Source organism: Lissotriton vulgaris, chromosome 10 (genome assembly GCF_964263255.1).
Source record: "Lissotriton vulgaris chromosome 10, aLisVul1.2, whole genome shotgun sequence".
Taxonomy (NCBI): Eukaryota; Metazoa; Chordata; class Amphibia; order Caudata; family Salamandridae; genus Lissotriton; species Lissotriton vulgaris.
Window position 1 is genome coordinate 244,485,448 of NC_141698.1, and position 26,196 is coordinate 244,511,643.

Genomic DNA, 26,196 nt, shown 5'->3' on the forward strand with positions numbered 1-26,196 from the left:
CATATGGACCTTGGCCTTTCATCTACTATGAGCACTTTTTAACTTTTGCAGCTCCTCTTTTTCACTACGTAACCATCCTGTGCTACCAGGTTTGGTGGAGTATTGTACCTTAATAAATATTAGGTTTACGATTTAGAATTTGTGTCTCAGCATACCTGAAAATAAAGTCCCTGCTCTTACTGCGCCCTAAGGCTATGGATCTTTGCCTTAGGTAAGAAGTAATCAGAAGCTTTCAATCAAAATTCAATTTACATCTCCCAGTTAAGCATTCATTATTGGGAGTCAATTATGAGATTTTGGCATGAGTTTAAAGAGATGTATTAATCTATTTTAGTAAATATTTCTTTATCGGTCAGTCAAAAATACTGTATTTGGCTCTATTTGAGCCTTAAAAGTTTACACAAGATCCAATTCACTGCCATATAAAACCAGACATTAATAATTGTTACATCTATTAAAAAGAAAACATAGTGCACACCTAACATTTACTGCATGTCCTAAATACAGTTACAATATAATTTGAAACAGAATATATAATATCTATGTTGTTTAAAGATAATAAGTAAGCCAAAGCTGTCTCATGGGACCTAATATTTTGTGCTAATAACGGTAAGAACTTGCCTTCTCTGGAGAGTATAGAGTGTGCAAAATAAAATAAGGTGCTCATTACTTTGATATGTCGTCATAGGGAGGAGCAGAGTATGGGAAACCACGTGCCTTGAACAGGAAACACTGACAGAAATTGTGTTGCTTTAAGGTTGAACCTGGACAGTAAATATTTGTGCCTCTCATTTAGGCTTAATTGTAGATAAAGTGAAGGTTGTGATTGAGGTTGATGATATAACTATCCTTTCAGAAAGATTTTCCCCAGGGTGAAGTATCTGTGAGTGTTGATAAAAAAGCATTTTAATTCTATTAGGAGAAACATTTGAAAGGGTATCTGGTTGGAGAAATTCTCAGGAGTGCCCATCTTTGAAAAACTACATTTTATATAGCTGAGCCAATTAACCTATAGGCAATTGTCTAAGTTCATACAACCTCTCAGTACCTCTCTGCATAAACGGGCTTCCAGTTTTTTCCAAATTCTTGCCCATAACAGCAGGGGCTGTAATTTTATATAGTCTTCTAAAAAACCCAGTTTCCTCATCACAGAAAGATACAGAGGTATTTTGAGGCACTGCCAGCAGGCTACTTATACATTTGTTTTCTGTTTTTTTGCAACATATTGCAGTTTATGTACACCAGACACCAGCACCAAAAGAGACAACAGACAAACATTTACTTTATACACATAGAGCAATTCCTCGATTGGGTTATGCCCAAATCTTTTTGAAAATCTAAAAACAGTTTCTATAGACCTTTGGAATTGCATTGCTCTAATTCTCAATAAAAACTTCGAATAAAAATACATTTCAAAATGGACACCCATGTACGAAAAGTGTTTTTTCCCTAAGTTCTTCCCCTCCTAACATGAATTTTCTGTCGTAGCTATTTTTGGACCACACTTTATGACAAACAATTTAGTGTGATTAGGTTTAAGCCCTAGATCATTCATAAATAAATTAAACACTTTAAGCAGAGTTTAGACGCCGTTTGCTGTTCTCGCTATGAAAACAGCATCATCTGCATATAAGAGCACCGGTATTTGGGGTAGGTTGGCACCTGGGATGTCCTTCCCCCCTTACACAAGAGCTCCCCAACCCATTAACAAAAAGTGAAAAGAATAATGGTGCCTACACACATCACTGCCTAACCTCAGCAGTGGAAGGAAATGATTCCCTTAGGTCACCATTTCTACTATAGTTAACTTTTACTGATGTTTGGTTGTGAAGCCTTGTGAGCAGTGTGATGATCGCTCCTTCAATCCCTGACTTTGCCTTTAGTGCCCGTAATTTTGAACACTGTGTCAAAGCCACATGTTAAGTCCATAATGGATAGATGGACACAGCTTTTTTGTGCCTTTGCATATTTTTGAACTATTAAAGAAAGATTAAGGGAGTGTTCTACTGTTCCTAGCCCTGGTCGAAACCCAAATTGGAATTCCGACACCACTTGAGTATTTTTACTGAACTATCAATATGGGAGATAGGACGGTAACAGTGTGGTTGACTCTTATCCCCCTTTTTGAAAAATGGCACAATTACAGCTACCTTTGAGGTCTTCACTTGGAATCCTACAATTCCACTTCCTATGACATTAGTTATTAGTCATCAGTAAGCAATCAATTACTCAGTACTACAATACAGAACAATTGCATGAACACATTTGAGTAGAGTCCCTATTCTAAATTTTAAAATGAGAAAAGTATCTTGAAACCATAAAAAGTTCGAAATTGAGAGGCGAAAGCATAAAAGTTTTAAGCAGTTCAAGTAGTACTTCTCATGAAGAAAGTTCAGAAATTTAGTGGTCTCAGAAAATAATAACATAAGTTCTGGCAAGGGAAATGAATAAAAGATCTGCTGAAAGCACAGGGCTCCAGAGCACAGCGAGCACTGGAAGATCTCCTGAGTGTGGAGAAAGGGAAATCTGCATCTGCCAAAGATGTTCTCTCTCTCTCTTTAGTCTACGTCTAAACTAATACAATTGTTGCAGATTTCCAATTTCTTCATCCAATTGGATCACAATGTTTTCATGGGAATAGAAGTCTTCCACTGTCTACACTGCCTTGAAACAAAGACTTAAGAATATTAAGTGTTACATATATGCTACTAACAATATTACACAAGTTGTGGTTTGTTTTCTACTTGCCTCTCTTCTAAAAAGCAAAACAGCTCATGGTTAGGTTTGTCATTCCACAAATGAAATCATCTCTTTCTCACATATTCTACCTTGCAAATCTTATTCATAAAGAAACATTTGAGTAAAATTGAACTACATTTCTATTGTATTTTATGGTTAATGTCTATATGAGAAGGTAGAAAACTATTTTTTCTACTGATTCATGTCACTTCAACACATGTTATCATTGAACTTTTTACGTATTCACATTGCCAAGAATGTTAACCTAAGGTCAGGAAAAAAAAACAGTAAAACTGCATCCTAAAGTATTCCTAACTTGCCACACCTTACTATGGAAGCCTAGTACTCCCATTTTAAAATGTGGCTTCTCATTTTAGGACTGCTTGTTATTTCTACTTGTTCATTTCATGATTTTGCACCTATTAAAAATGCCCTATCAAAGCTGGGCACCGGAAGGGTTTACATCACTCTTGCTAGATTTAAAGGTTGCATCAAAGCACACAATTTTTTTTAAAAGAAGTAGGTAAACTCATGGGTATTGCAACCAGTGGTTTGAAGTTCCAAAGGGCAGGAAACCATTCCTGCAGGATCTGGTGCGAGGAGCACTAGTACGAACTTAGACAAAGGGGAACAATGAGACATATAACCTGGACGGTGAAACTCAAGGCAAGGGGTCAACAGTGAAGAAGGAAAGGTGGGCAAGGGATTGATGACTGGGTGGCAGAGCCCCCAGTGGTCAAGGCAACAAGTCAGGATCGAGACAGCAGGCAATGGTAAGAGCGGGGGAGGGAGGTGGACAGTGACCATACAAATTTATGAAAACGCCCAGAAGGGCAAACTCAAGGGGAGAGAAGTATCAATGAGGATCCGCCCAATAGTCCAGGGTCTAAGGGGTGAAGAGCGCATCTCACAATACTTCACAGAGTAGGGGGCCCCAATTGTAAGTAAATAAATGTTCCTGGTCATTCAATCGGTGGTTCAGGCGTTTATGTGCTGCCATGGGCACCACACTTTCAAGCCAGTCATCCTGGTTTGGAATAACCAGGGCGAACGACTGGTGGAGGATGCACACCTTAGCTACAGTCAGTAGGGAGGCCACTAAGCAGACTTATTGTGAGGTGAGCGTTGGGAGTCCCTGTGTGCCATTACTGATCACCAGTGCGGCTTGGAGGGGAGTGGTGTGACTGAGTGCATCTCACAGGAGACAATCAACCTCAGTCCAGAAGGGTGTGAGCTCTGGCCAGAACCAAAAGATGTGCAGTATTTCACAATTCATGTCACAATGCCAGTAACTGGCAGCTGTAGAAGCCAGCCACACGCTGTGTAACTTAGCCCAGTGCCAGTCTTGAAGATTTTCAAATGACAAAACTTCTTTCTGCCTTCCCACAGTCCTCTACCATGGGAAGCCAAGCAGCATGACTAGCGTTCTGGAGAATAGTCAATTTAGAAACAAGTCTATTATCAAGCCAGGAGGAGGCATTCCAGTGATACGAGAACAATTCGGACACCAGCAAACCATATAGTCCAGAGACCAGTTTTTTGTCAGAGCCCCATTGCACCAGTTGCAAGTGAAGGCAAAGATGGAGCTTGGGTTACCTCCAGAAGTGGGAGTTCGGGATATGGTAGTCTGCAACAAGGCTCTCAGAGGTCCTAAGGACATCGTCAGTCAGATAATGGTGGATGATCTGCAGAATTCCCATTCGGGATGAATCAGGTCAGCATAGCAGTAGGCGATTGATCATGATAGATCCATTGTATCACAGAGGTTCCTTCGGTTGTAAGAAGTCATGTTCCTTCAGGAGAGCATGAGTCAACTTCCATAACACATTAATTTCTAAATGCATGGGGTTACGTGGATCTTACGACACCCTTGGCACTGCATAGAGGACAGAAAGGCCTGGGGCGTTATGTGGAGGCTCCATTCAATCCTGACCCACAAGGGAAGTTCGCTGTGCTGAAGTAGGCGATACACCATCTGAGATAGATGCTGGGTCCTATAATAGGACTGAAAGTGGGGAAGTCGGAGCCCTCCAGAGAATGTGGCAACTTAGAGTTTGGCAGGAGCAAGTCTGGGGGGCAGGGACCCTAAACTTATTGGAAGACCATAGAGTCAATCTGCAAGAGAAGTCTAGCTGGCACATAGAAAGGAGGCAGGGCAAACAGATAATTAAATCTCGGGCCATCACTGTCTGGATGGAGATTCAGATAGGGGGGGACCACCAGGCCAAGTTTCGTATTGTGGAGTCCAGGAGCGGGAGGAAGTTATTCTGCACCATGGCACGGAAGTCTCTGTGTAGAGAAATGGCCAGATATCTGACTCCATTCAGGAGCCATGTCACCAGCAAGTGAGCCAAAGAGTGTTCTGATATCCAGGGTGTTCAATGGCATTGCCTCCATCTTGGCCCAGTTAATCTTGTAGCCGTAAACATTGGCAAAATAGTCTACAAGGTCCATATGACCTGGGATTGACGCTCCAGGTTTGGTTGATGTTAAGAGGATATTGTCCGCATACAGCAGAAGTTTCAATTTCCCTGCTTGTGTCCGGATATCCAATATGAACGCTGAAGGACTAATAGCCACTGCCATGGGCTCCAAGGCCAGGAGGAAGAGGAGAGGTGACAGGGGGCATCCCACCTGGCGCTCTGGGTAATGGAGCAGTGGTGGCTCATCCCCTAAGGTGGAGGAGCGTCACCCTACTGCTTTTTAGCAGTGAAATAAAGGAAAAATAAAATGATGATAACTGGACCCCCGAACAGTGCCAGCCGCCAGTGGAAGAAAGCATGTAGGACCCAAGGTATTGTTTTTGTGACCAAAGAAGGTAATTTTTTGTTAGGATTCTCAAACCAGCAATCTTCTTTGCATGGCATTGGATCCAAATAGCTAGGAAGGTGTTTTGCAGAAAGCAAGTGAAAAAGTGGCACTTGGGGGAGTATACTAGACGTTCTAGAATAAAAAGTGTTTCCACTGAATGATTTAGGATGAGTTGAGGGCCTTTGCTGATTTCAATACATTGAAGAAGTATGTCAGACCAGTTGTGGGTAATGTAAAAAACGTTCCTGTGAATTTACATCAAAAGGTAACTAAAGGGCTGGACAGTCTGCATGAGGGTGGGATGACTGAACTGAAGGAAGTTACAGAATGGTTATCTCCAGTAAAAGTTAAAGGTAAGGAATTATGCTAGGTTAGACTGTCCATCAGCCCTAAGAAAGGGGGAGTCATGGTTAAATTTCCATTGTATGTAGCAATGTTCTTAAGTAGCAGTTTTCAGTCCTTTGCTTCAGCACACCACCAGGTCAAATTACATCCACCCTCCAATGGACTGTCAGTCTTTGTTAACCCGAACGAATATTTCCAGTTCAAAGGGATGTCATGCTGTCTGGTATTGACTATATTAGCCATCCAGAAAAATAAAGTCTTAGTTGTTCACAGATTTGTCATTGTCTTGTAATTAAGATGATGCACTGTTGTATATGGGTGACACAAAAAATATGACGAGAGGTTATTGAACATTGTAGAAAGTAGATGGGTAACTTTGAAGAGCAAGATGTCCAGGTTTTGGTGTAACTAGGTGGAGGATTTTGTTCATTCGATTGATGCTAAATTTTTCGGCGTTGTAAAAAAGTTCTGGTCTGTGCATTGTGATGTCTCCAGAAGAAGAGAACAAATAGATTTGAGCAATTATGGGAAACAACGAATTTTATTCATAATCATTTCCGCTCTCCAGATGATTAATTAGTGGTTAATCTAAAAGAAAGAGGTGAGTAGTTCTGAACATGCAAGGCACCGTTTGAATACAACAGGCACTCTATAGTGGAAGGGCTTGTAACTAAGCTTTAGGTGAATTACTAACTATTGTTGTGATGGGTTCCAGCACATATGGTTTGGGAAGTTATTATTACAGGTGCATAGTGACAAAAAGCCTACAGTATATGGGTATCTAAAGTAGCCATGGATTAGGAAAAATGGTTTAAAGCCAATGAGTTGAATAAAGTTATGGCAGACATTAAGGAGTTTGTGTCTGGATGACAACAGGGTTTGAGCAGAGACGAAGGACTTTTGAAGGGTGAACTTTGGTTGATTAGGGACTTTGTGTGTGTGATGAATAATGCACAATCAGGCTTTTAGGCATGTCACACACTAAACAGGCTTTTAGATCTGTCACACACTAAACAGAGAGTTAAGGTTGCATGCTTGTGGCTTGACATAAACCTTCTCTTTTATAAACTAGTTAGGCACTGTTTTAAATGCACCAACATTACAAGTCACAGAGGACATTAATTCAGCCATGGTTGGGTATAGACAGTCCCAAGGTACCATGGGAAAAATTTTAGATTTGTTAAGCTCAATTGGATACAAAGATGAGTCTCGGTGGCTGGGTGTGGCTTTAGTGGATCTTTTTTTCTAAACGGGCTGTAGTGAAATTTGGTTTGGTTTCTACTACTACTGATATGATCAATGTTGTGGGGTTGTTCTTCCAGGGGAAAGGGTACCTTGACATTTAGAAGATTCAATAGGAGATGGTGTGCTCTTTGGACTTTTTCAGATGTAAAAAATAACAAGTAGACATACGAATTGCAGCGCTAGCACTCCTCGCCATGCGCACACCTACGCTTCACTGGCATTCTCCTGCTGCCCTCTAATAGCTGCATGGCACAGGGAAATGTGCAAATGGAGCGTGGCGGAAGAAGATGTTCTCCGTTACGAAGAGGTTCGCAACAGGCGCGGGCAGCCCAGCTCCCCTAAATTGGCCTCTCTTCTTCATTGTATTTCAACAGGAGATGGCGAACGATGACCTTTCCCCATGACTTCGCCTTCAGCTCTCTCCTGCCACATCCTGCCCAGATGCCACCATACCAACAGGGAGCCCGTGAATTAACTCTTGTCCAAGCTCCCAAACTATCCACTCGGCACTACCCCACTGACTCAACAGATAGCGCAGTTCCACCAGACAACCATCCTGGCCTAGTCCCCCTGATCTCTACTACTACTCCTAGACCTATCCGCCCACCCCCACCAGATTTACCTCCCTAGTTGAACCCCAGTTTAAGCATTGTTGCGCCTCACATATGTTGACACTCATCATATAAAATGTACATTTTACAGTGCTCTACCAACTGATATTGTTCATTACAGTCCTTCACTGTCTGTATGGTCACACTCCAAATGCACTAGCCGCTTGCCGTTATCAATGCCAATTAACAATAATCGCTTGCTAATGCAGTTTACACTCTAAAATCCAATACAAACAGTTAAACAAAATCATGGAAAGTGTTAGTCAAAAACCACTTTATTCGATTTAGTTAAAAATCATAAAAGCATACTACAATCAATAAAATGGTCAATTTGATATCATAAAAATTACATACACAATTATCATTTATATACACAGTTTAAAAACAATTTAAAAACAGCTAAAAAAGAGAAGGTAATTATTAGCCAACACTACAGATACAAAGAACACATTTCATCTTCCAAAGAGTACCCCCATATTACATTTTCAATCGCCTCCTCCTAATTCTAACTGCAGCAACGAGATAGTTTGCCACGCTAAACATGACCAAATGTGAGTCCAGCAGTTGGAGATACAGGAGGGCTGGTTTTGCCTGAAGGAAAGCTTTATCCTTCAATAAGGGTACCAGGTACTTCTGTCTGGGCATGTTATAAAAATAGCAAAACAGCAATAAATGCATGTTATCCTGCAGTGAAAAATTGTCACATTTACACACAGGTGCATCCTCCTGCTTATACCAACCCTGGCTATCACACAGAACCATATAAATCTGGTTGAACCGGAATTTTGCTAAAAGCCACCTATGCAAAGGGATATTCACTGTAGCAAGGTACGGTTGAATATCAAAGCAAGTGATAGTCATGTAATGGGCTCTAACCGTGGGCTTAATAAGTTGCTGATCCTCTCTCTCCAGGGTCTTCAATTTGGAGAAATTGAGCTTGACCCAATCTAAGTCAGATTTCTTCAGACCCATGGGGGCAGTAAATATCTCTGGGCGTCCTAATTCCAGAGAGCACCTATGGATATATGACAGCCAAGCAATGTTTTTGGATTTCTCCAGTTTTAAGCAGTCCAACAGTATTTTATGGTTTAGACCTAAGTTATTATTGGTCCAAATCCTAATCCATAAGAGAATAGGTGCCATTGAAAGGATATCGGCGATATACCCTAAACCTAACTCCTGATGAACTGAAAATGTGGCTGTCGATTGGGGGAGTCCTAGTATGGCCCGAAGGAACTTATTTTCCTCCCTTTGGATGATTTCGGTATTCACATAGCCCCACAGACCTGAACCATACCTGGCTATTGCCAGAGTTTTAGCCCTATACAGGTTTAATAAAGCACCGCTCGGCTTCCCTCCCAGTCTCCTAGAAAAACTTAAAATAGCATTTGTCGAACTCCTCACCGCTTTGGTCTTGGCTGTAATTTGAGGTAACAACTGCCCTTTGTATCAAAAATCACCCCAAGATAAGTAAAAAGTTTGACATTAGTGATCACTTCACCATTACAATAAAACGATTTGGTATTGTTTTTAACAGCCCCAAAAGCCATAACATGGGATTTAGAATTGTTTACCACTAAGTCAAGTGAGGACATAAACTTGCTAAATGCGTTTAAAAGTCTCTGGAGGCCTAAATGTGTCCGAGCTATTAATGCAGCATCGTCTGCGTACAGGAGAACGGGGATACGAGTATCCCCTGCACGCGGTGTATCCAAGGTAGCAGTTAAAAGATTTTTCTCCAATGAGTTTATGTAAAGAGTGAACAGCATGGGGGCAAGAATGCAGCCCTGCCGTACACCCCTGCTCGATTTAAACCAGCCTGTACGATTTCCTTCTTGGTCCATTCTAATTGATGCCTTTAAGTCTTTATGAAGTTCAGCTAGAAAGTGTACAAGAGGAGGATCAAGACCCAATTTCAGCAGCATGGTCCACAGCCGAGCTCTGTTGACTAAATCAAAGGCCGTGGACAGGTCCATAAATGCAACAAAAATTGACCCCTTTGATACCGTTGAATATTTAGAAATTATCAGATGGAGATTTAAACACTGGTCCTCTGTACCTCTTCCTGAACGGAACCCATACTGGGCATCCGATAAGATGTAATTTTTCAAAGACCAATTGTTGATTCTTGCCAGTAAAACTTTGCCCAAGACCTTCATAGAAGAATCCAACAAGGATATGGGTCGGTAACATTTGGGATCGCTTCTTTGACCTTTTTTAAAAATAGGGACAATGATTGAACAAGCCCAGGTTTTTGGCAAACCCCCCTCAAGTACACAGTTATAAACATTTGCTAATATCTCTGCCCACATGCCTGGGTTTAGCTTATAGAGATCCAGAGGAACCCCATCTGGACCGGGGGCTTTGTTTACAGCTGAACCTTTTATAGCAACCTCCACTTCAGTTTTTGTGAAATTTAGCTTGGGAGGACAAGTTGAAAAACAAGACATAACAAATGTCTCAACCATTTCATTAGACCCATAGATATTAGAGAAATGTTTGAGCCACTCTGCTTCAGCTATATTTACTTCAAGATCTGAGTTGTTTGATTGCGCAAATAAAGGGTTGTTGATTATAGACCAAAATTTGGAGCTTTGTTTAAGGGTAGTAGAATTCATCAAAGAATCCCAGGCTTCCTCTTTTATAGCCTTTTTCCTAGTCTTTATTGCCACAGCATATTTCTTCCTCAAGTGTGCCACCAGTGACCTATCTCTGGGGGAGTGTTTAAGCGCTTTCCACAGAGCAGAATGTGCCTTGGAACATGTGTGGTCAAACCAACCAAAAGCTGGGGCAGGTCCCCTCTTTGGTCTAGCTGTAAGCTCTTCTTCCACTCTAGCACAAATATCCTCAAAAGCACAAACTACCTCCTTCCCCCCCATGTCTGGATCCCTACATGTCCCAAGTTCCACTGTCATGTTTTGCTCAATTACGGCAAGGAAATCCTCAGGGCAAACTTTGCACCATTTGATGCGCCTTCCCTGGTCTTTACTCCTTACATCCTTCACAGAGGTAGCCCTCAAGGCCCCTTTGCATAGACCAATGGAAGCATCTAAGACTAGCGACACCGGGTTATGGTCACTGAACCCACTTACTATGGCATTATAAAACAATACATAGCGGAGCAAACCCGGGGACATAAAAATATAATCGATGATCGATTCACTTCCCCTTGTGTTGTATGTAACCACACGCTGCTTTAAGTCTGAAAACCCTGGTTCAAATAAATCATTAGAAGAAAGCAAATCCTCCATTGCCACACCCTTAGGGCTGTGCTCAAAATGTGGCAGAGTCATATAATCTGGGCCAGTATCATCCTCAATCTGGCAATGTAGCCCACACAAATGAACATTAAAATCTCCCATCAATATGAGTTGAACAAAAGTGGTTTGTTTTGACATGTAATTGGTTAAAAATGAAGATAACTCTTCTAAAACAAAGTTTGGGGGACCCCCCTGCGCAGAATTATAACAGTTTATTAGCACAATCTTATTATTGTCTTTTTGCAGAATTTCCACCAGCTGAAAATAATATGAGGAGCTGGGGATTTCCTTAACAGTGCCTGTTATGTTAACTGAGACTAAAAGCAACAGGCCCCCCCTATCCCTTCCCGCCGTGGAACTCTGCGCTTTGACAAAAAATGATGTATAACCGTCCACCCACAGAGCATTATCTCTTGCCCAAGTTTCCTGTAAGGCCACTATATCATGTTCTTTTATCTTATGTAGCCAAATCGGGTCATCCTGTTTAGAACGTAATCCCGCAATGTTCCAGGAAAGTAGCCTGAAGTTACCCTTACCCAAAACTAAAGGGTCATTTACGGCAGTATTTGTGTTACATGATAAGTCAATAGGAACATTTTCATTACAAGGGGCGTTCCGGGTACTATGACTATGCTCTAGTCAGTCAATGTCTAAATTATTTGCCAGAGCCGAGAATCTATTCGACAATAGTAAGTCATAAGTAGGGATATTTTTTACAGAATTAACTGTGCCACCAACCCTGGGTTGCTTGGTCACCCATTGATTCGCTTGTAAAGGTGAGATAGGTTTGTCTTCAGCCCATACATTATTAATATGATGTGGCGTAGTGTTCTCTCCACCACCTAACCTAAATGCAGGGGGATAGAAGAAGCCAAGGGGCATCGCACGAACACCTTTGCCTGCTGGGTCCAGTGGGGAACCGTCCCAAAAGAGACGGCTGGAGACATTTCTCGATTTAAAATTAACAATTACGCAGTCTCCTGCTACACTTTTCCTAGTTGCACCCACCCAGTCCACCCTTCTTCCTGTCAAAATATTATCTGCGATGTTACTAGCACCCGTGCAAATCGCGTTACACCAATTTTTGATATGCTTCAGAAGGGTTTCATGATGTTCAACCTCCCCAACAGCAAGTTTCGGTACATTAACCTGTATTGCTACAAATGGTGTTGCATCAGGAGGTAAATTTACTGGGGGTGCCATTCTCCCCCGGCCCCCCTGTGTAGCTCTAGACCTTACTATTGGGGTTTCACTAGGTACGGCCTCTAGCAAAGGTGCGGGTAAACTCTTGTTAACTTTCCCTTTGTTTTGAGCAGGGTTCTCAGCTGCCACATTAGTAGCCCCAGTGGCTACAATAGTGGATGGGCCACCAGTCTTGGGAGCAGAAACCTGTACCGCTGTTGGGCATGTCGCCACTTGTATAGCAGTTGAAAGAGCCCGTGTGTTTAGCACATCGTTAATGCGCTCACATTTCACCAGAAGCTCCTTGACGCAGTCCTTCAATGTTTCGGTAATGTCAGTGGCAATCTGGATTAGGGCAGATTCAAGCCTGTCCGAAAAAAGTTTTTCAAGAAGAGCTGAGATACCCTCCTCAGTAACAAACAATGCACGTTGAGCCCCAGGCTGACTACAAGCTGTGCTTCCTGGATCACCCGTAGCCGGTGAAGTAAACGGCCTCACTGTTTCAGGCAGTGCCGGGGTCGGGAGAACCGTAGGAGATTGTGGCAGAGTTGGCCTGCATGACTCAATAATGACCCTGGGTTCCAACGGGATACAGTTAATGGTGGAGGTATTTAATGAGTCCCCGCCTACCGGGATAGTTTCCAGACCCAACTCGCGCTCTGACTCTGAGATCTGGGTAGATAGTTCAGACACTTTCGTAGTCAAATACGTGATAATGCTAGCGGTGTATTTAGGAACCTTAGCTTTAGCCTCGCCAACAGCCGCTGTCACGGGTTTACGCTTACCCATGATGTTAAAGATGTGGCCCGTCCCTGGTCGTCCTTGGACGGCCTTAGACGGCCCGCCCTCTGCCCGGGCTCCGCCCGGCGTCGCCCGCGCGCGTCCCGCGACGCGGAGGGAGCGTCTGCTCTATGTAGCGCCTCCGGGCGCGAAGAGTGCGGGAGGCAGGAAGTGCCCGCAAAGCTCGCTGGGAGCTGTAGTCTCCAGCCGTGGTGTTGATGCTGTGGCGGCGAGACTACAACGTTCCACACCCAGGAGCTGGCGCTGGCGCTGGAGCTGCTTGCGGCGTGGTGGTGTGCTGTCCGGTAAGCTCCTCGCTGGGATTGTCCCCCCGCTCCACCGAGGGAGCGTCTGCTCTATGTAGCGCCTCCGGGCGCGAAGAGTGCGGGAGGCAGGAAGTGCCCGCAAAGCTCGCTGGGAGCTGTAGTCTCCAGCCGCGGTGTTGATGCTGTGGTGGCGAGACTACAGCGTTCCACACCCAGGAGCTGGCGCTGGCGCTGGAGCTGCTTGTGGCGTGGTGGTGTGCTGTCCGGTAAGCTCCTCGCTGGGATTGTCCCCCCACTCCACGAGGGAGCGTCTGCTCTATGTAGCGCCCCCGGGCGCGAAGAGTGCGTGAGGCAGGAAGTGCCCGCAAAGCTCGCTGGGAGCTGTAGTCTCCAGCCGCGGTGTTGATGCTGTGGCGGCGAGACTACAGCGTTCCACACCCAGGAGCTGGCGCTGGCGCTGGAGCTGCTTGCGGCGTGGTGGTGTGCTGTCCGGTAAGCTCCTCGCTGGGATTGTCCCCCCGCTCCACCGAGGGAGCGTCTGCTCTATGTAGGGCCTTCGGGCGCGAAGAGTGCGGGAGGCAGGAAGTGCCCGCAAAGCTCGCTGGGAGCTGTAGTCTCCAGCCGCGGTGTTGATGCTGTGGCGGCGAGACTACAGCGTTCCACACCCAGGAGCTGGCGCTGGCGCTGGAGCTGCTTGCGGCGTGGTGGTGTGCTGTCCGGTAAGCTCCTCGCTGGGATTGTAAAGTGTTAAAAAGGCACTGGTAGCAAGGAGGAATTGGAGAAGTGGAAGGGCGGATGGCATTTTATCAATTGAAACCCCAGGGTGTTACACTTAAGATGCACCTGAGTTGTTATATGGTTGAAGACCTATCTAGAGGTTGCCCTTAACATTTATGAAGAGAAGCAGAAAGGCATGCTGGAGTGGTAGGGAAATTAATAAGAAGGAAGATGTGCTGAAGGGGACTAGGAACCACAACCTGCCCTGGCAAAGTGCTCGGCCGGTCCCCCCTCGGGAGGGGGGGATGGGGGGGTTGGAGGTGCCGCCGAGCTCTTTGCCGGGGCCGGTTTTCGGCCAATTTTGGTACAGGTCCGATTTTGCAGCAAAAACAGCCCTGTAACATAAACGGCCCCCAGGGGCCTAAAACCGGCCCCCACCCGTGCAGGCACCGGGGGATTGCCCGGTGCCCGCTATGGCCAGTCCGGCCCTGGTCACAAGTTGTATTAAGATGCCAATAGAGCCTACTGTGAAAACTTCGGTGGTTCAGAAAGATGAATCATTGAGGATTACGTTCCTGGAAGGGATGAAGAAAGGGTCCTGTGAAGGTGTCAAAATGTTTGTGAGGGGTGCAACATATGGTCAGGGCAGATGCTTATCTGAATTGCTGAATGTGTGAGAAGGAGAAGGAGGCGATATAGAATGTGGCAACTTGTTTAAAGTAAGAAAAAAAAGTCGGAGATCGAGGAGAGTTCTTGTGTATTATAAGACCATTTCTTGGTCAACATCTGACGGTGTGACTTAGTTTTCCTGAGATGGTTCCGTGATACCTTTTTGGGAGCGTCTTTCAGGGGCTGGCCTCTTGATTATTTTTCTTTGGGAAAAGGGGTTGTCATATCTGTTTGAGGCATACATTTCTAAAAAGGTGGCTATTTGCAGTGGCTTCCGAGTGAGTTAGATTCTGCAACAGAGCAGTTCTGAATTGTGGTGATATAAGGTATGGAACAGTGGATGACATGAGAGGTTGGTGGGTGTATGGAACGATCAATCTCGTCTTTGATGCTCTTGCATGTGCAGAAACTCGTGAATTTGTCTTTTTATCTATTGCCCCAATTCCCTAGCACTTACGTCAGTGTTCTTTAATGATCCACCCTTTGGGTGTAACCACTGCATAGTCATTGGCAAAATGAGCGCAAGGTACACCCGGCATGAATTAGTCTATCGACCTTGCCTCATACTGGCTAGAGACGCAGGCATTTTCGGTACATGTGTTGTAGGTTGGGTGACCCATTTCTGTTCTTCATAGTAAGTGCTCTGTTAATACCTGCAGAAACAACTAGGGTGTGTGATTTGACATACAATGCACCAGAGTCATTTTGCAGCCTCATAGAGGTATTACTTATGTTCAGGGATGCAAAGCGGATCCTCTGGCAGCTGCCCAGCATGTGTGTGTGAGGAATCGATTAGATTCATATTGGCTCCTTCATTGGATGTGGATATTCTCACATTAGTATGGAAGGGGGTGAGACAGATGCATTGTGGGTGTATCCTTGCAACCAAGAAGAGTGATACTATTTGATTCAGTGGATCAAAAAAGTGCACTAGACAGTAATCACATAGATACCGAATTCAGCTCAGAGGAACGCACTAAGGTATATCAGTTCGCAAATGCAGGGTCAGCGCACCCGCTTCAGTGGTACACTAAATCCAGTAAAGTCAACGTAACTAAGATAATCCTCTTTTATTTTTCTGTGTGTGTTCTTCTGCTTCCTTTCCTATCGCTTCTTTTCGGTTGAATACTCCAGTTGCGAGAAGAAAGCGTGTTGGAGCATTGTGGGCAGGCAAGAAGCAAATTATAAACCTAATAAAACAATTCCAAAAACAAATTACCCTGTCGATTGGCGTTTTGGGGATCATTAACTATTGGCTATTTCCTACTATTTGTTTATGATTCTTAGTACGCAGCCAATTCATAGACTATTTGTAGTGTATCTACTTTATACACGAATAAGACAACCCTGTTTATCATTCATGGTCTTCGTGGCTAGGGGATTTGTGTTCGCAGATCTTTGGCTGTGAAGCATCTTGAAGCGTGGCCTTTGCTCCATGCCTCATCTATGAATAGTTAAGAAAGGAAGCCTGAATTTTGCATTTGTGGTTGCATAAGTTAAAGCAGTCAGGAAGCTAGCCTCACGATGCCCTGAGTTCAGTCAAAGGAGGAGTTTGCACTTGTAACAAAAGCTAGATCAGAAATCGTATCAGAGCTGCACTGCCCGGCTTTTTCCTGCAAAGAGTGTCCTTGGTGGCTGCCCCGCTTTGTCAAGCTATTCCACTTACACTATATGAGGTCTTTTCAAATCCTTCTCAGTTACAGAGAGAAACGAAATACTTTTTACTACCACATAGAGGTGTTAATGTATGGAAGATACAGTCCCAAAACTCTCCAGTAAGGTTCCACAGTAAGCAATCCACATTGATGCTCTATTATCTCAAATTCCTATTTGATATTATGCATGCATGACACATGTAATTCTTTACGAATGACATGGGTTTACATATATGATGATCACCCTCAATGGAATTAGCAGGAAAGCACTGGGAGACTAAAATCCTCGAAGAACGAAGGGGCATATTACTAAGCAATAGCGATAATTATCGCTATTGCTTGGTTAGAGATAAAAATTTATCGCCGACCTGCGGCGATTTTTAACGCAGATAAGCCTTGGTATTACCAAGGTTTATCGCAAATGCAATAAAAATCGGCCGCAATGCATGAATATCGCTGAAAAGTCAGCGATATTCATGCATTACCGAGCTAATGCTCTTAGCCATGTTATCCACCTCCCATTGGATAACATGGCTAAGAACTGCTCAGGGCAGGTGTTAGCTTTTGGAGATATTCGAGCTTAGCGCGAATATCTCCAAAAGTTGGTAACAGGAGATAGCGATGTTAGCGACTGTTTCCAGTCGCTAACATCTTGGCACGCCCACTTTGCATGTCATTAGTGATAAATTTCTCTGACATGCAAAGTGGGGTCCAAGATGGCCGCTATCTCCTACTAGCTGTCGCTAACTGGTTAGGTAATAGGGAGATAATTTTATCTCCGCTTTCTTGGCTTTAAAAGCCAAAAAAGCGGAGATAAACCCCCTTGATAATATGCCCCGAAGTGTTTAAAAGGAGGATCAGGTTCCCATTGGAAGACCAGCGTGAGCATCATTCCTAACATGTGTGCTGCTCCCCATCCTCCTACGTATGTTTCAAAAGGGCAAGTATGCAAAAGCTGACGGCTGAAGCGTCCCCTCATTGCTCGTCGTCATGGTGAACTGTCGACATCTGTTCTTCAGACCTTGGAGCTCAGCGGTCTTCATAATACTATGTTTACACAGCAGTGTAGACTACAAGGTGCATGTTGATAGTACTCCCTAAATCCCAGCGAGAACATTTATAGAGTGAACCACACAACTACTCAGGGAAAAAAGGCTTGCTGCCTAAAGTCCTAATTTCAATACTGATTTTATTGCTGACTTTCATATTGGCCCCTATTCTTGCCAGGCGTACAATCTAATGTTTGTTGTTGGAGCTGGATACTTTGCTTGCTTAAACCTACTTTCCTGTTCGCATTTTCCTTTTGCTTTTGCTTTATTTTCCTTTAGAAATGGTTTTCCTCAACATACACACCAATAACTATCTGTTGCATGTTTCCTTCTCTCTAGACAACAACCCTCATTGGACTGTTGAAGACTGCTCGCTTGCTGCGCTTGGTGCGAGTGGCCCGTAAGCTGGACCGTTACTCAGAGTATGGAGCGGCTGTGCTTTTCCTACTAATGTGCACCTTTGCACTTATTGCCCACTGGCTAGCATGTATATGGTACGCCATAGGCAACATGGAGCGAACAATGAAGAATGACGATTACCAGAAGATTGGCTGGCTCGACTCCCTTGGGATCCAGATTGGCAAACCTTACAATGACTCTGTGGGCAGCTCTGGCCCTTCCATCAAGGACAAATATGTAACAGCACTTTATTTCACCTTCAGCAGCCTGACTAGTGTGGGCTTTGGAAACGTTTCTCCCAATACCAACTCAGAGAAGATCTTCTCCATCTGTGTCATGCTTATTGGGTGTAAGTATTAGCTTTCCTTTATTATATGACTATATGTACCCAACCCTAATTGAAGTTATTGTTTCTGTTATTCTACACACAGCTTTTTATCAGACTATCTTCCTGTCTCTTTATCTAAGGGTATTTAGTTCTATCTGTACATTTGTCTGTATTACTTCCCCTCTCTTCTTCTATGTCTTTCTTTATCTCTCTCTATGATCCTCATTTATGTATCTGCCCCAAATTTGGACCTTGTTTATTGTATTCAGCTAAGGTTCAGCATCCCTATTTCCGTTCAGTTTCATGCTGGGGAAAAAGTTAAGGCATTAGGTTTATAAAAGTTGTTCGCATTTTAGTGCCCAGAGGAAATTGACTAAAAACTACTACTCTTCTGCAAAACATGATGAACGGAAATATGCAAAAGTATGTATGAAATTAAAACTTTACTCAGAAAGCATGCATTTGCGGTTTGTTGCAAATCCATTCAGTCAGTTTTGAGATGTTAGTCTTGCCAGGTGCGCTTAAAAGGGTTAACACTAATGAATAGCTTGGTCACTGAGTCCTGAAACTGTCCTCAAACCTGGGCTGGAGAACAGCTTTGGGACCCAAGCTAAAAAAATCCACTAAAGTGATTGGACAAAGGAGCTTCTTCTTTCACCGTCAACTTTCGGTCAGGCCCAGCATTGGGTTTATGCAGCTAAAGGTTCTGATTGGCTGGGATTTTGGAACATTTTGCTGCGGCCACCATTATAGAACTTAGTCCCAATGTACTGCAAAAAAAAAAAAAGAAAGAAATAGCCAATAGCTGGCAGCGGAAACATCACTTGACACCCTGGCTCAAGTGATGCGAGCCCAAAGGGACAACTTAAAAAAAAAAAAATTCTTACAGGGATTGTGAATGCCAGAACCAGGTTTGCAGACCAAAAGAACGGTTGAAGGATCCAAAATGGTGCCTTTGGCTCTTCGAATCTGGGGTTGAGGACAGTTCCAGGACCCAATTAAAAAAATTTAAATCCATGGACTTTGCCCTGTATTCACAGATGGTTTGGATCAACAAATTGCCATTTTTTAGCTGTGACCCCTGTTATATATGTTACAGAGTAACGGTCACCACTGGGTAGTTGTAGTTAGGATCCTGTTTCTATGGAAAAAGTATTTTGCGGCTTGTTTATACCTTTGGTGCCATTTGATGAATCTTCACGAATCTTTCCCAAAAAAGTCTCCTCCACCTCAGGTCCTTTCTGGAAAGTTTTGGGGAGGCCGAGAAAAAGTGGGAGCCCTAAAACTCATATTCCCTATTCATTTTTCCATAGGAAATTCTCACACAGCTACAGCCTAAACAGCCAGACGGATTTACACCAAATTTGTCACAAAGCTAGATTTTCAACCAGAAAGCATGCTTTCTCTGATTTGGACTAGATCTGTTCAGTAGTTTTTGAGGTATAAGGGCTCAAAGACTTTGCAAATTTCACACTATAAATCATCTGCAGTTTTGGTAGATTTCAAGATGAGATCTGATTGGCAGCCACTACATCAACAACGATGTGGTGGAAGTCAACTTAGCACTCTGGACTCAGTCCTTTGTCCTGGAAAAAAAACACTTAAAAAAGATACAAGGTGTAGGATAAGAATACCCTGCCTGCCTAGGCCCTGGGGGTAGGGGGAGGCGGTGCTTGTGGTACCTCCCTTGGGGCCAATAGCATATACAAAAAGAAATTGTCAGCCATTTGTGGTGGAACCGTGGCAACATATAAAAAAAAATGCAAAGACTCCCAAGCTTCAAAAAGTAACCCCCCTGGAGTAGACCTGGTCCTGTGGGTGCTGCACAATGGTTCCACTGGTACCATTTTGAAATATAGTGAGTATGGGGCACTCTGCCCCCCCTCCTTGAGCCGAGATTGACAGAGGGACCGCCATCTGTCGGCCCCAGTACTTTGCAGTGTCTCCAGGACACCATCCCCTTGACACTGTAGTTTCCTGCCCTCGAAGGTTTGCTCCTGTCCAACAGAAGCTGTTAAAATGCTGCTCCTGCCCAGGCAGGAGAACAGGAATGGTGCTGACTTCAACCAATACCAGTATGGTATTGGCTCAGCCAGGGCCATATAGCTGCACACATGGCCCCTCCAACGTGGTCTATATTGTGGGTACCCCAGATGGGAACTGGGGCACCCGCGTAAAATAAAAAAAATGGATGGTTTCTACCTGACTCCCACTATATAAAGCAGCTGGGGAGCCACCTGTGACTTTCAGGGCCCTGGGGCGCCTCCCATGGCCCCAACCAAAATTAAAGATGTGGATGGCCTCTATTCACTTCTCTGGCAAGGAATACCCGATAATTCTGTAGGTTTCTTTTTCTACTAAACATTTTCATTGTGGTGGGTGCCTTAGAAGTGGTGGAGGCACCACCAAACGTTTGTTTTGATGTTGTGGGGGGCTGCGGGAAGTGTATCAGCCCTCCAGCAATAAGAAAAAAACAAGCATTTGCAATGCAATAGATCTTGCATTTGCGAGAGTGTAAGTTATTGGCATTGTAAATGACAATGCCTTTTCTTTCTGTTTTGATAATTAACACATAAATAAAAGGAATTGTCATTAAGCATGGGCGTAAAATCCGTTCCGCTCGCGGAGTTTGCGGATTTTCGGTAAATTCGCAATCCGCGAACTCTCGCGAATTTACCGAAAATCCGCAAATTCGCACGCAGCGGATTTTTTTTCTTGGTGATACAATATTGCGGAGTGCGGCGTTCACTTACCATCATTCAGCGTTTGCCGAGTTGTTTTTCTCGATATTTTGCGAGTGCTGTGCCATTTTGGATCTTGCTGCAGGATCCCGCGGGAGTTTGGCGACGCATCGCGAGAGTTCGCAATTGCGAACATGTAGGTGCGGCGGGCAGCAACAATCTCGCACTCGTGAAATTACAAAATTTGCAATTCTGCACAAGAAATCCACTAGCAAGCAGCATAGACCTTCTGAAAATGATGATTTTTATCAGAATAACTCCTCAGGTTGACATTTGCCTGCACTTTTTTGGATTTGAGGCCTTTTGACTTTCTTTGGATCACTTTTGGATTAGAAATCAACTTTCACAAGTAAGTTTGTTTGGGGCATTACAGTTGCTGTTCTGCAGAAAAACGAGTTTTGCAAAACTGAAAGCACTCAGCAGGTGAAAAAGTTCACTCATCATTAGTAACCATTCCCTGTAGTACTTCCTGAGGGGCCCCTCCAGAGTTCAGTTGCCTATGTTTGTTTGGGACATTACAGTTGCTGTTCTGCAGAAAAACGAGTTTTGCAAAACTGAAAGCACTCAACAGGTGCAAAAGTTCAAACTCATCATTAGTAACCATTCCCTGTAGTGCTTCCTGACTGGGGCCCCTCCAGAGTTCAGTTGCTAGTTGCAACAATTCTATGACCCTGCTCTGACCCTCACAGCAGGCTCATAGAATAGCTACAAGTAGGCCACAAAGGTCCTGGAAAAAAAATTGCACTGCAACAGAAAGCAAATTACAGATAAGGAAGCAGGTGCCAGACTGGAACTTTAAAACAGTGACACATTAATAAATCAACCCCAAATTAATTCATGTCAGTTGAAGCAGGGCAGGTGTGCTTGCTTCCCCCCCCCCATAATCTACAGTGATGAACCAGAGGGTGGCATTGATGTACCAGAGGGTGGCATGGGTGAAACAGGGTGGCAGTGGTGAAACAGAGGGTGCTGTGAACCTGTGATGATGAACCAGACGTAGAAACAACATAGTCGCTACCGTTGCGAGCCGACAAGTAAGTTCGCAATTGCGAACTGGTAATAAAACCCACGCGAACTGGCAGAAACCCTTGCGAACACAAAAAAATAAAAAATCCGCAAATTCGCGAGAATTCGCGGATTTTGCGGATTGCGAGTTCGCAAATACGCAAATTCGCGAACGCCAGATTCGCAAAATTCGCCCATGCTTAATTGTCATTTACAATGCCAATAGCTAAAACTCTTGTAAATGTGAGACCTATTTCATTTCAAAGAGGCGGCTGCCATTATCCCGGACTGTTTGGAAAGTGAAAGCGCGCATGGTGCGCTATATGTTGCAGGAAAGCATGTCGTGCCTGCAGTAGGAGAAACACTTTAAAGAAAATAGTGCTTACAGACTAAATAAGACATGCTGTGTAACAAAAGAAGTAAAAGGACCAGTCTTCATAGGAGGTAACAAATGAAGATACGGACACACTAAGGAGGGACTAACAAGCCTATTAACGAATCAGAAGCCAGCATTTACAAAGGGCAATGACACAAACCAATGAAAAATATGGGTGTAGAGTTGGCGGAGCTTCAAGTCCATACTCAAATACAGCATTCCTCGTAGAGCAGCGCAGGCGCTGCCCAGGCTCGACCTAAACCATTAGGTCTACTGGGTCATTAACCCCTTCACTGCCAGGCCTCCCGTGCGACACAGTTTTACGGCTATTTGGGATAGTTTGCACTTAGGCCCCCATAACTTTTTTTCCACATATGGTATCCACGCCAAATTTGTGTCCTTTTTTTCCAACATCCTGAGGATTTTAAAGGTCCCCATGGTTTGTGGATTCTCCTTGAAGGTACCGAAAAACTTGGCAAAATACAGGTACATTTATTTTGGGGGGAAAAATTGGGAAAATGTGCTGTAGAAGAAAGTGCCTGTTTTTCCCTGCAAATCGTACCAATGAGGAGTTTGCAGTGCTACAATCACCAACGTCCCAACTTTCAGGAACAGGCAGACCTTTGTCAGAAAACCAACATTTTCTACACAGTTTTGTCATTTTATTGGGACTTAGCCTATTTTTCCTTTTTTATGCTTTAACCTCTTTCGAGTTAGTGGTAGAGATGAGTATAAAACCAATAATGGATCCCAGAAAGCTATACATTTTTGAAAAGTAGACAAAATCCAAAATTCAGCAAAGGTCATTCGTGTCGATCCTTCAAGGTTTTCTTATAAAAAAGTAACAGTTGAGATAAAGAAATATTGAAATTCATTTGAAAAAAAAAAGAATATACTTGTGCTTAAAGTTTCACATTTAGCTTCTTCTAACTATGGCAGATTCTTTGAACCACTATAATGTTACATCCAATGGACCCTTGTGGTTGCAGGGATATATAGGGCAATTAGGTTCACCAAGACCCCAAGGGACCCAGAGTCAATAACGGATACCGTGTATACAGGATTTCATTTGGTAAAATATAATGAATGAAAAATAGGTATCAAGGAAACTTATGTATTTCTGAAATGGGAACAAGATATGGAATTTAGAAGCAGTGGTTATTTGAACATCTCTGAATTTGTAGGTAAGCATACTAGCATGTGAATTAGAGGCCATTTTTCAAATGACTTCTTTTTTTACACACTTTTTTAAATTTTAAACACAGAAAGGCATAGAAAGACAAATGGTAATAACGTTTTTTCTACTATTCTATTTTCCCCTAAGTCTCCTGATAAAAAATGGTTACCTTGTGTGGGTATGCCTAGTGCCTGCGACAGGAAACTGCCTAAAAATGCAAGGAGGACACATCACATTTTTCCACGGAAAACTGACCATTTTTTGCAATGTGCCTAGCTGTGGATTTTGGGCCCTAGCTTAGCTCGTACCCAGGGTAACCTAGCAAATCTGTACATTTTTTAAATCTTGACACCCAGGGAAATCTAGGATGGGGTGACTTATTTGGCTCTCACCAGGTTCTGCTTCCCAGAATCCCTTGCAAACCTCAAAATGTGTCTAAAAAAAATCCTCACATTTCTGTGATGGAAAGCTCTGGAATCTGAGAGGAGCCACTAACTTCTTTCCACCCAGCATTTCTCCAAGTCTCCCTGTAAAAGTTGTACCTCACTTGTATTGGTAGGCCTAGTGCTCGGGACAGGAAATGGCCTGAAAAGCAATGTGGACACATCACATTTTGTCAACTGAAAACTGACCCTTTTTTTGTAAAGTGCCTAGCTGTGAATTTGGGCCCTAGCTCAGCTGGAACCTAGAGAAAATGTACAAGCATGTACATTTTTTTTAACTAGACAGAAGAATCCAGGATGGGGGGACCTATGTGGCTCTCCCCAGCTTCTGTTACCCATAATTCCTTGTAAAACTCGTAAAGCTGTCTAGAAAGTGCTGAAATCTGTGGGGAGAGTTCAACTACGGGTGATGGGATGCACACCATGTTTTCCCAATTACTCCATCTTTATCCAAAATCATCTGAGAGTTTGTGCGTGCTCACTGGGATTGTGCCTTGCCCCGGTGGCACAGAGATCATAAATCATGGTATATGGAGCGACATTTCACCCCAAACCCAGTCGCACAGCCATATTTTAGGTTCACAATGATACTCAAATTTCTTCATTCACTTTACTCCAATTACTCAGTATTAACTCCAGTTTCTAGGATATGTTTTTCTGTAATTTAATCCACATGCAGTGAGTCATGTCATGTTCTCTTAAAGCTTCAAATGCTCAAGATGTGCCCATCCAGGCCTCTGTCACGAACACGAAAAGAAACGCATGATTTATCCAAAGCAGTGTTCTTTATTTAAACCCAATGCATTTCGGGCTTCACAAGTCCTTCTTCAGGGGTAACTGCAAATATCAAAAAGGTCAACATTACTCCATTGTCCTTCATTTAACATGTAAAATAATTTATAAAATAATCCATACTGTGCATACTATGATGATTAAACCCAAATCACTTAATGGAAATTAAAAAAAAGTTAAACCTTTTTGTGCTATCAATAGTATTAATGTTAACAACTTTTACTCAACCAAATGATATATTCTACCCTAAATGCCACACTACTTCAATTCCATTCCTTCTCAACCCCGTGATTAGTTCTCCATCCCATCTTCCCTCCTACTTTCATGCTACACACCTCTACCCACCCAGCATTTCCCCAAGTCTCTCAATAAAAATTGTACCTCACTTGTGTGGGTAGGACTAGCACCCGTGATAGTAAATTGCCCAAAAAGTAATGTGGACACATTACATTTTTCCACTTAAAACTGACCCTTTTTTGCAACTTGCCTAGCTGCAGATTTTGGGCCCTAGCTCAGCCAGCACTTAGGGAAACCTAGCAAATCTGTACATTTTAAAAAAAATAAGACACCCAAGGGAATTCAGGATGGGGTGACCTGTGTGGCTCTCACCAGGGTCTGTTACCCAGAATCCCGCGCAAACCACAGAAGTTGTCGACAAAAATACATTTTCCTCATATTTCTGTGATGGAAAGTTCTGGAACCTGTAGGGAGCCTCAAACTTCTACCCACCTAGTATCCGGACCAAGTCTCCCGATAAAAATTATACCTCACTTGTGTGAGTAGGCCTAGTGAACGCGACAGAAAACGTCTCAAAACGTATTGTGGAGACATCAAAATTATCGATCACAAAATGACCTTGCAAACCCAGACATTTCTGAAAGCTATACACCTGGGCTGGTCCAGGGAGGTATGTTTTGCATGGATCTCCCAACACTGTCTCACCCAAAATCCCCTGCAAACCTCAAATTTAGCTAACAAAAATGTGCGTAAATCTCTTAAGGGGGGATAAAGTTATAGGGGGTCAAAATGTCCAAACATACTTTGGTAGGGCATTGAGTGGACACAGGGAATGGGTGCAGGAAATTGGCACAGGGCCCTATAGCTGCTGTGCATGGCTAAACACCATGCACAGCTTGTTTGATTGAGACATGGACTAGGAGCTGAACCTTGCCATAGGCCAGATACTGTGCAATGATGTATCCGGAGGAAAAAGATTGGGTTGGATGGAAGCTAGATGCATGGCCTGGCCAAACCCCAAGCCCTGGACCCAGAGCCCATTGCATATGGCCAAAGCATGTGCGACAGGGGCTGGCTAAAACTCAGACTCTTTTCCCAAAGTCCAATTTTTGCCCAATGCATAGCAGGTTTGAGGTGGATGGGGCTAGATATTGTAAAAACAACCACAACATAGCTGACAACCCTTGTCAGAGAAGAGTTCTGGTTGTGTGCTTAGAAGTTTAAAAACAGTAGTATTTCTCCTTTCCAGTAGATTGCACAGTAGATACTGTGGGTACATAAATTGGTTGAGATGGGATGAATGCACTGCTGTGGTTTTAATATACTTGTCTCTCAGTTATTAAATATTTTGTATTTATTTTTGGTGCTC

The 26,196-nt window shown here is 43.5% G+C and overlaps 1 protein-coding gene across 1 annotated transcript in view; it reads left to right on the forward strand.

Annotated features, from left to right (window-relative positions):
* The window catches only part of KCNH2 (potassium voltage-gated channel subfamily H member 2), a 1,978,218-nt gene that overhangs the window by 1,539,412 nt on the left and 412,610 nt on the right, over positions 1-26,196 (forward strand). The window contains exon 7 of the mRNA XM_086940929.1: positions 17,669-18,077. Coding sequence (XP_086797055.1) covers positions 17,669-18,077 — 409 coding nt within the window. The remainder of the gene's footprint in view (positions 1-17,668; positions 18,078-26,196) is intronic.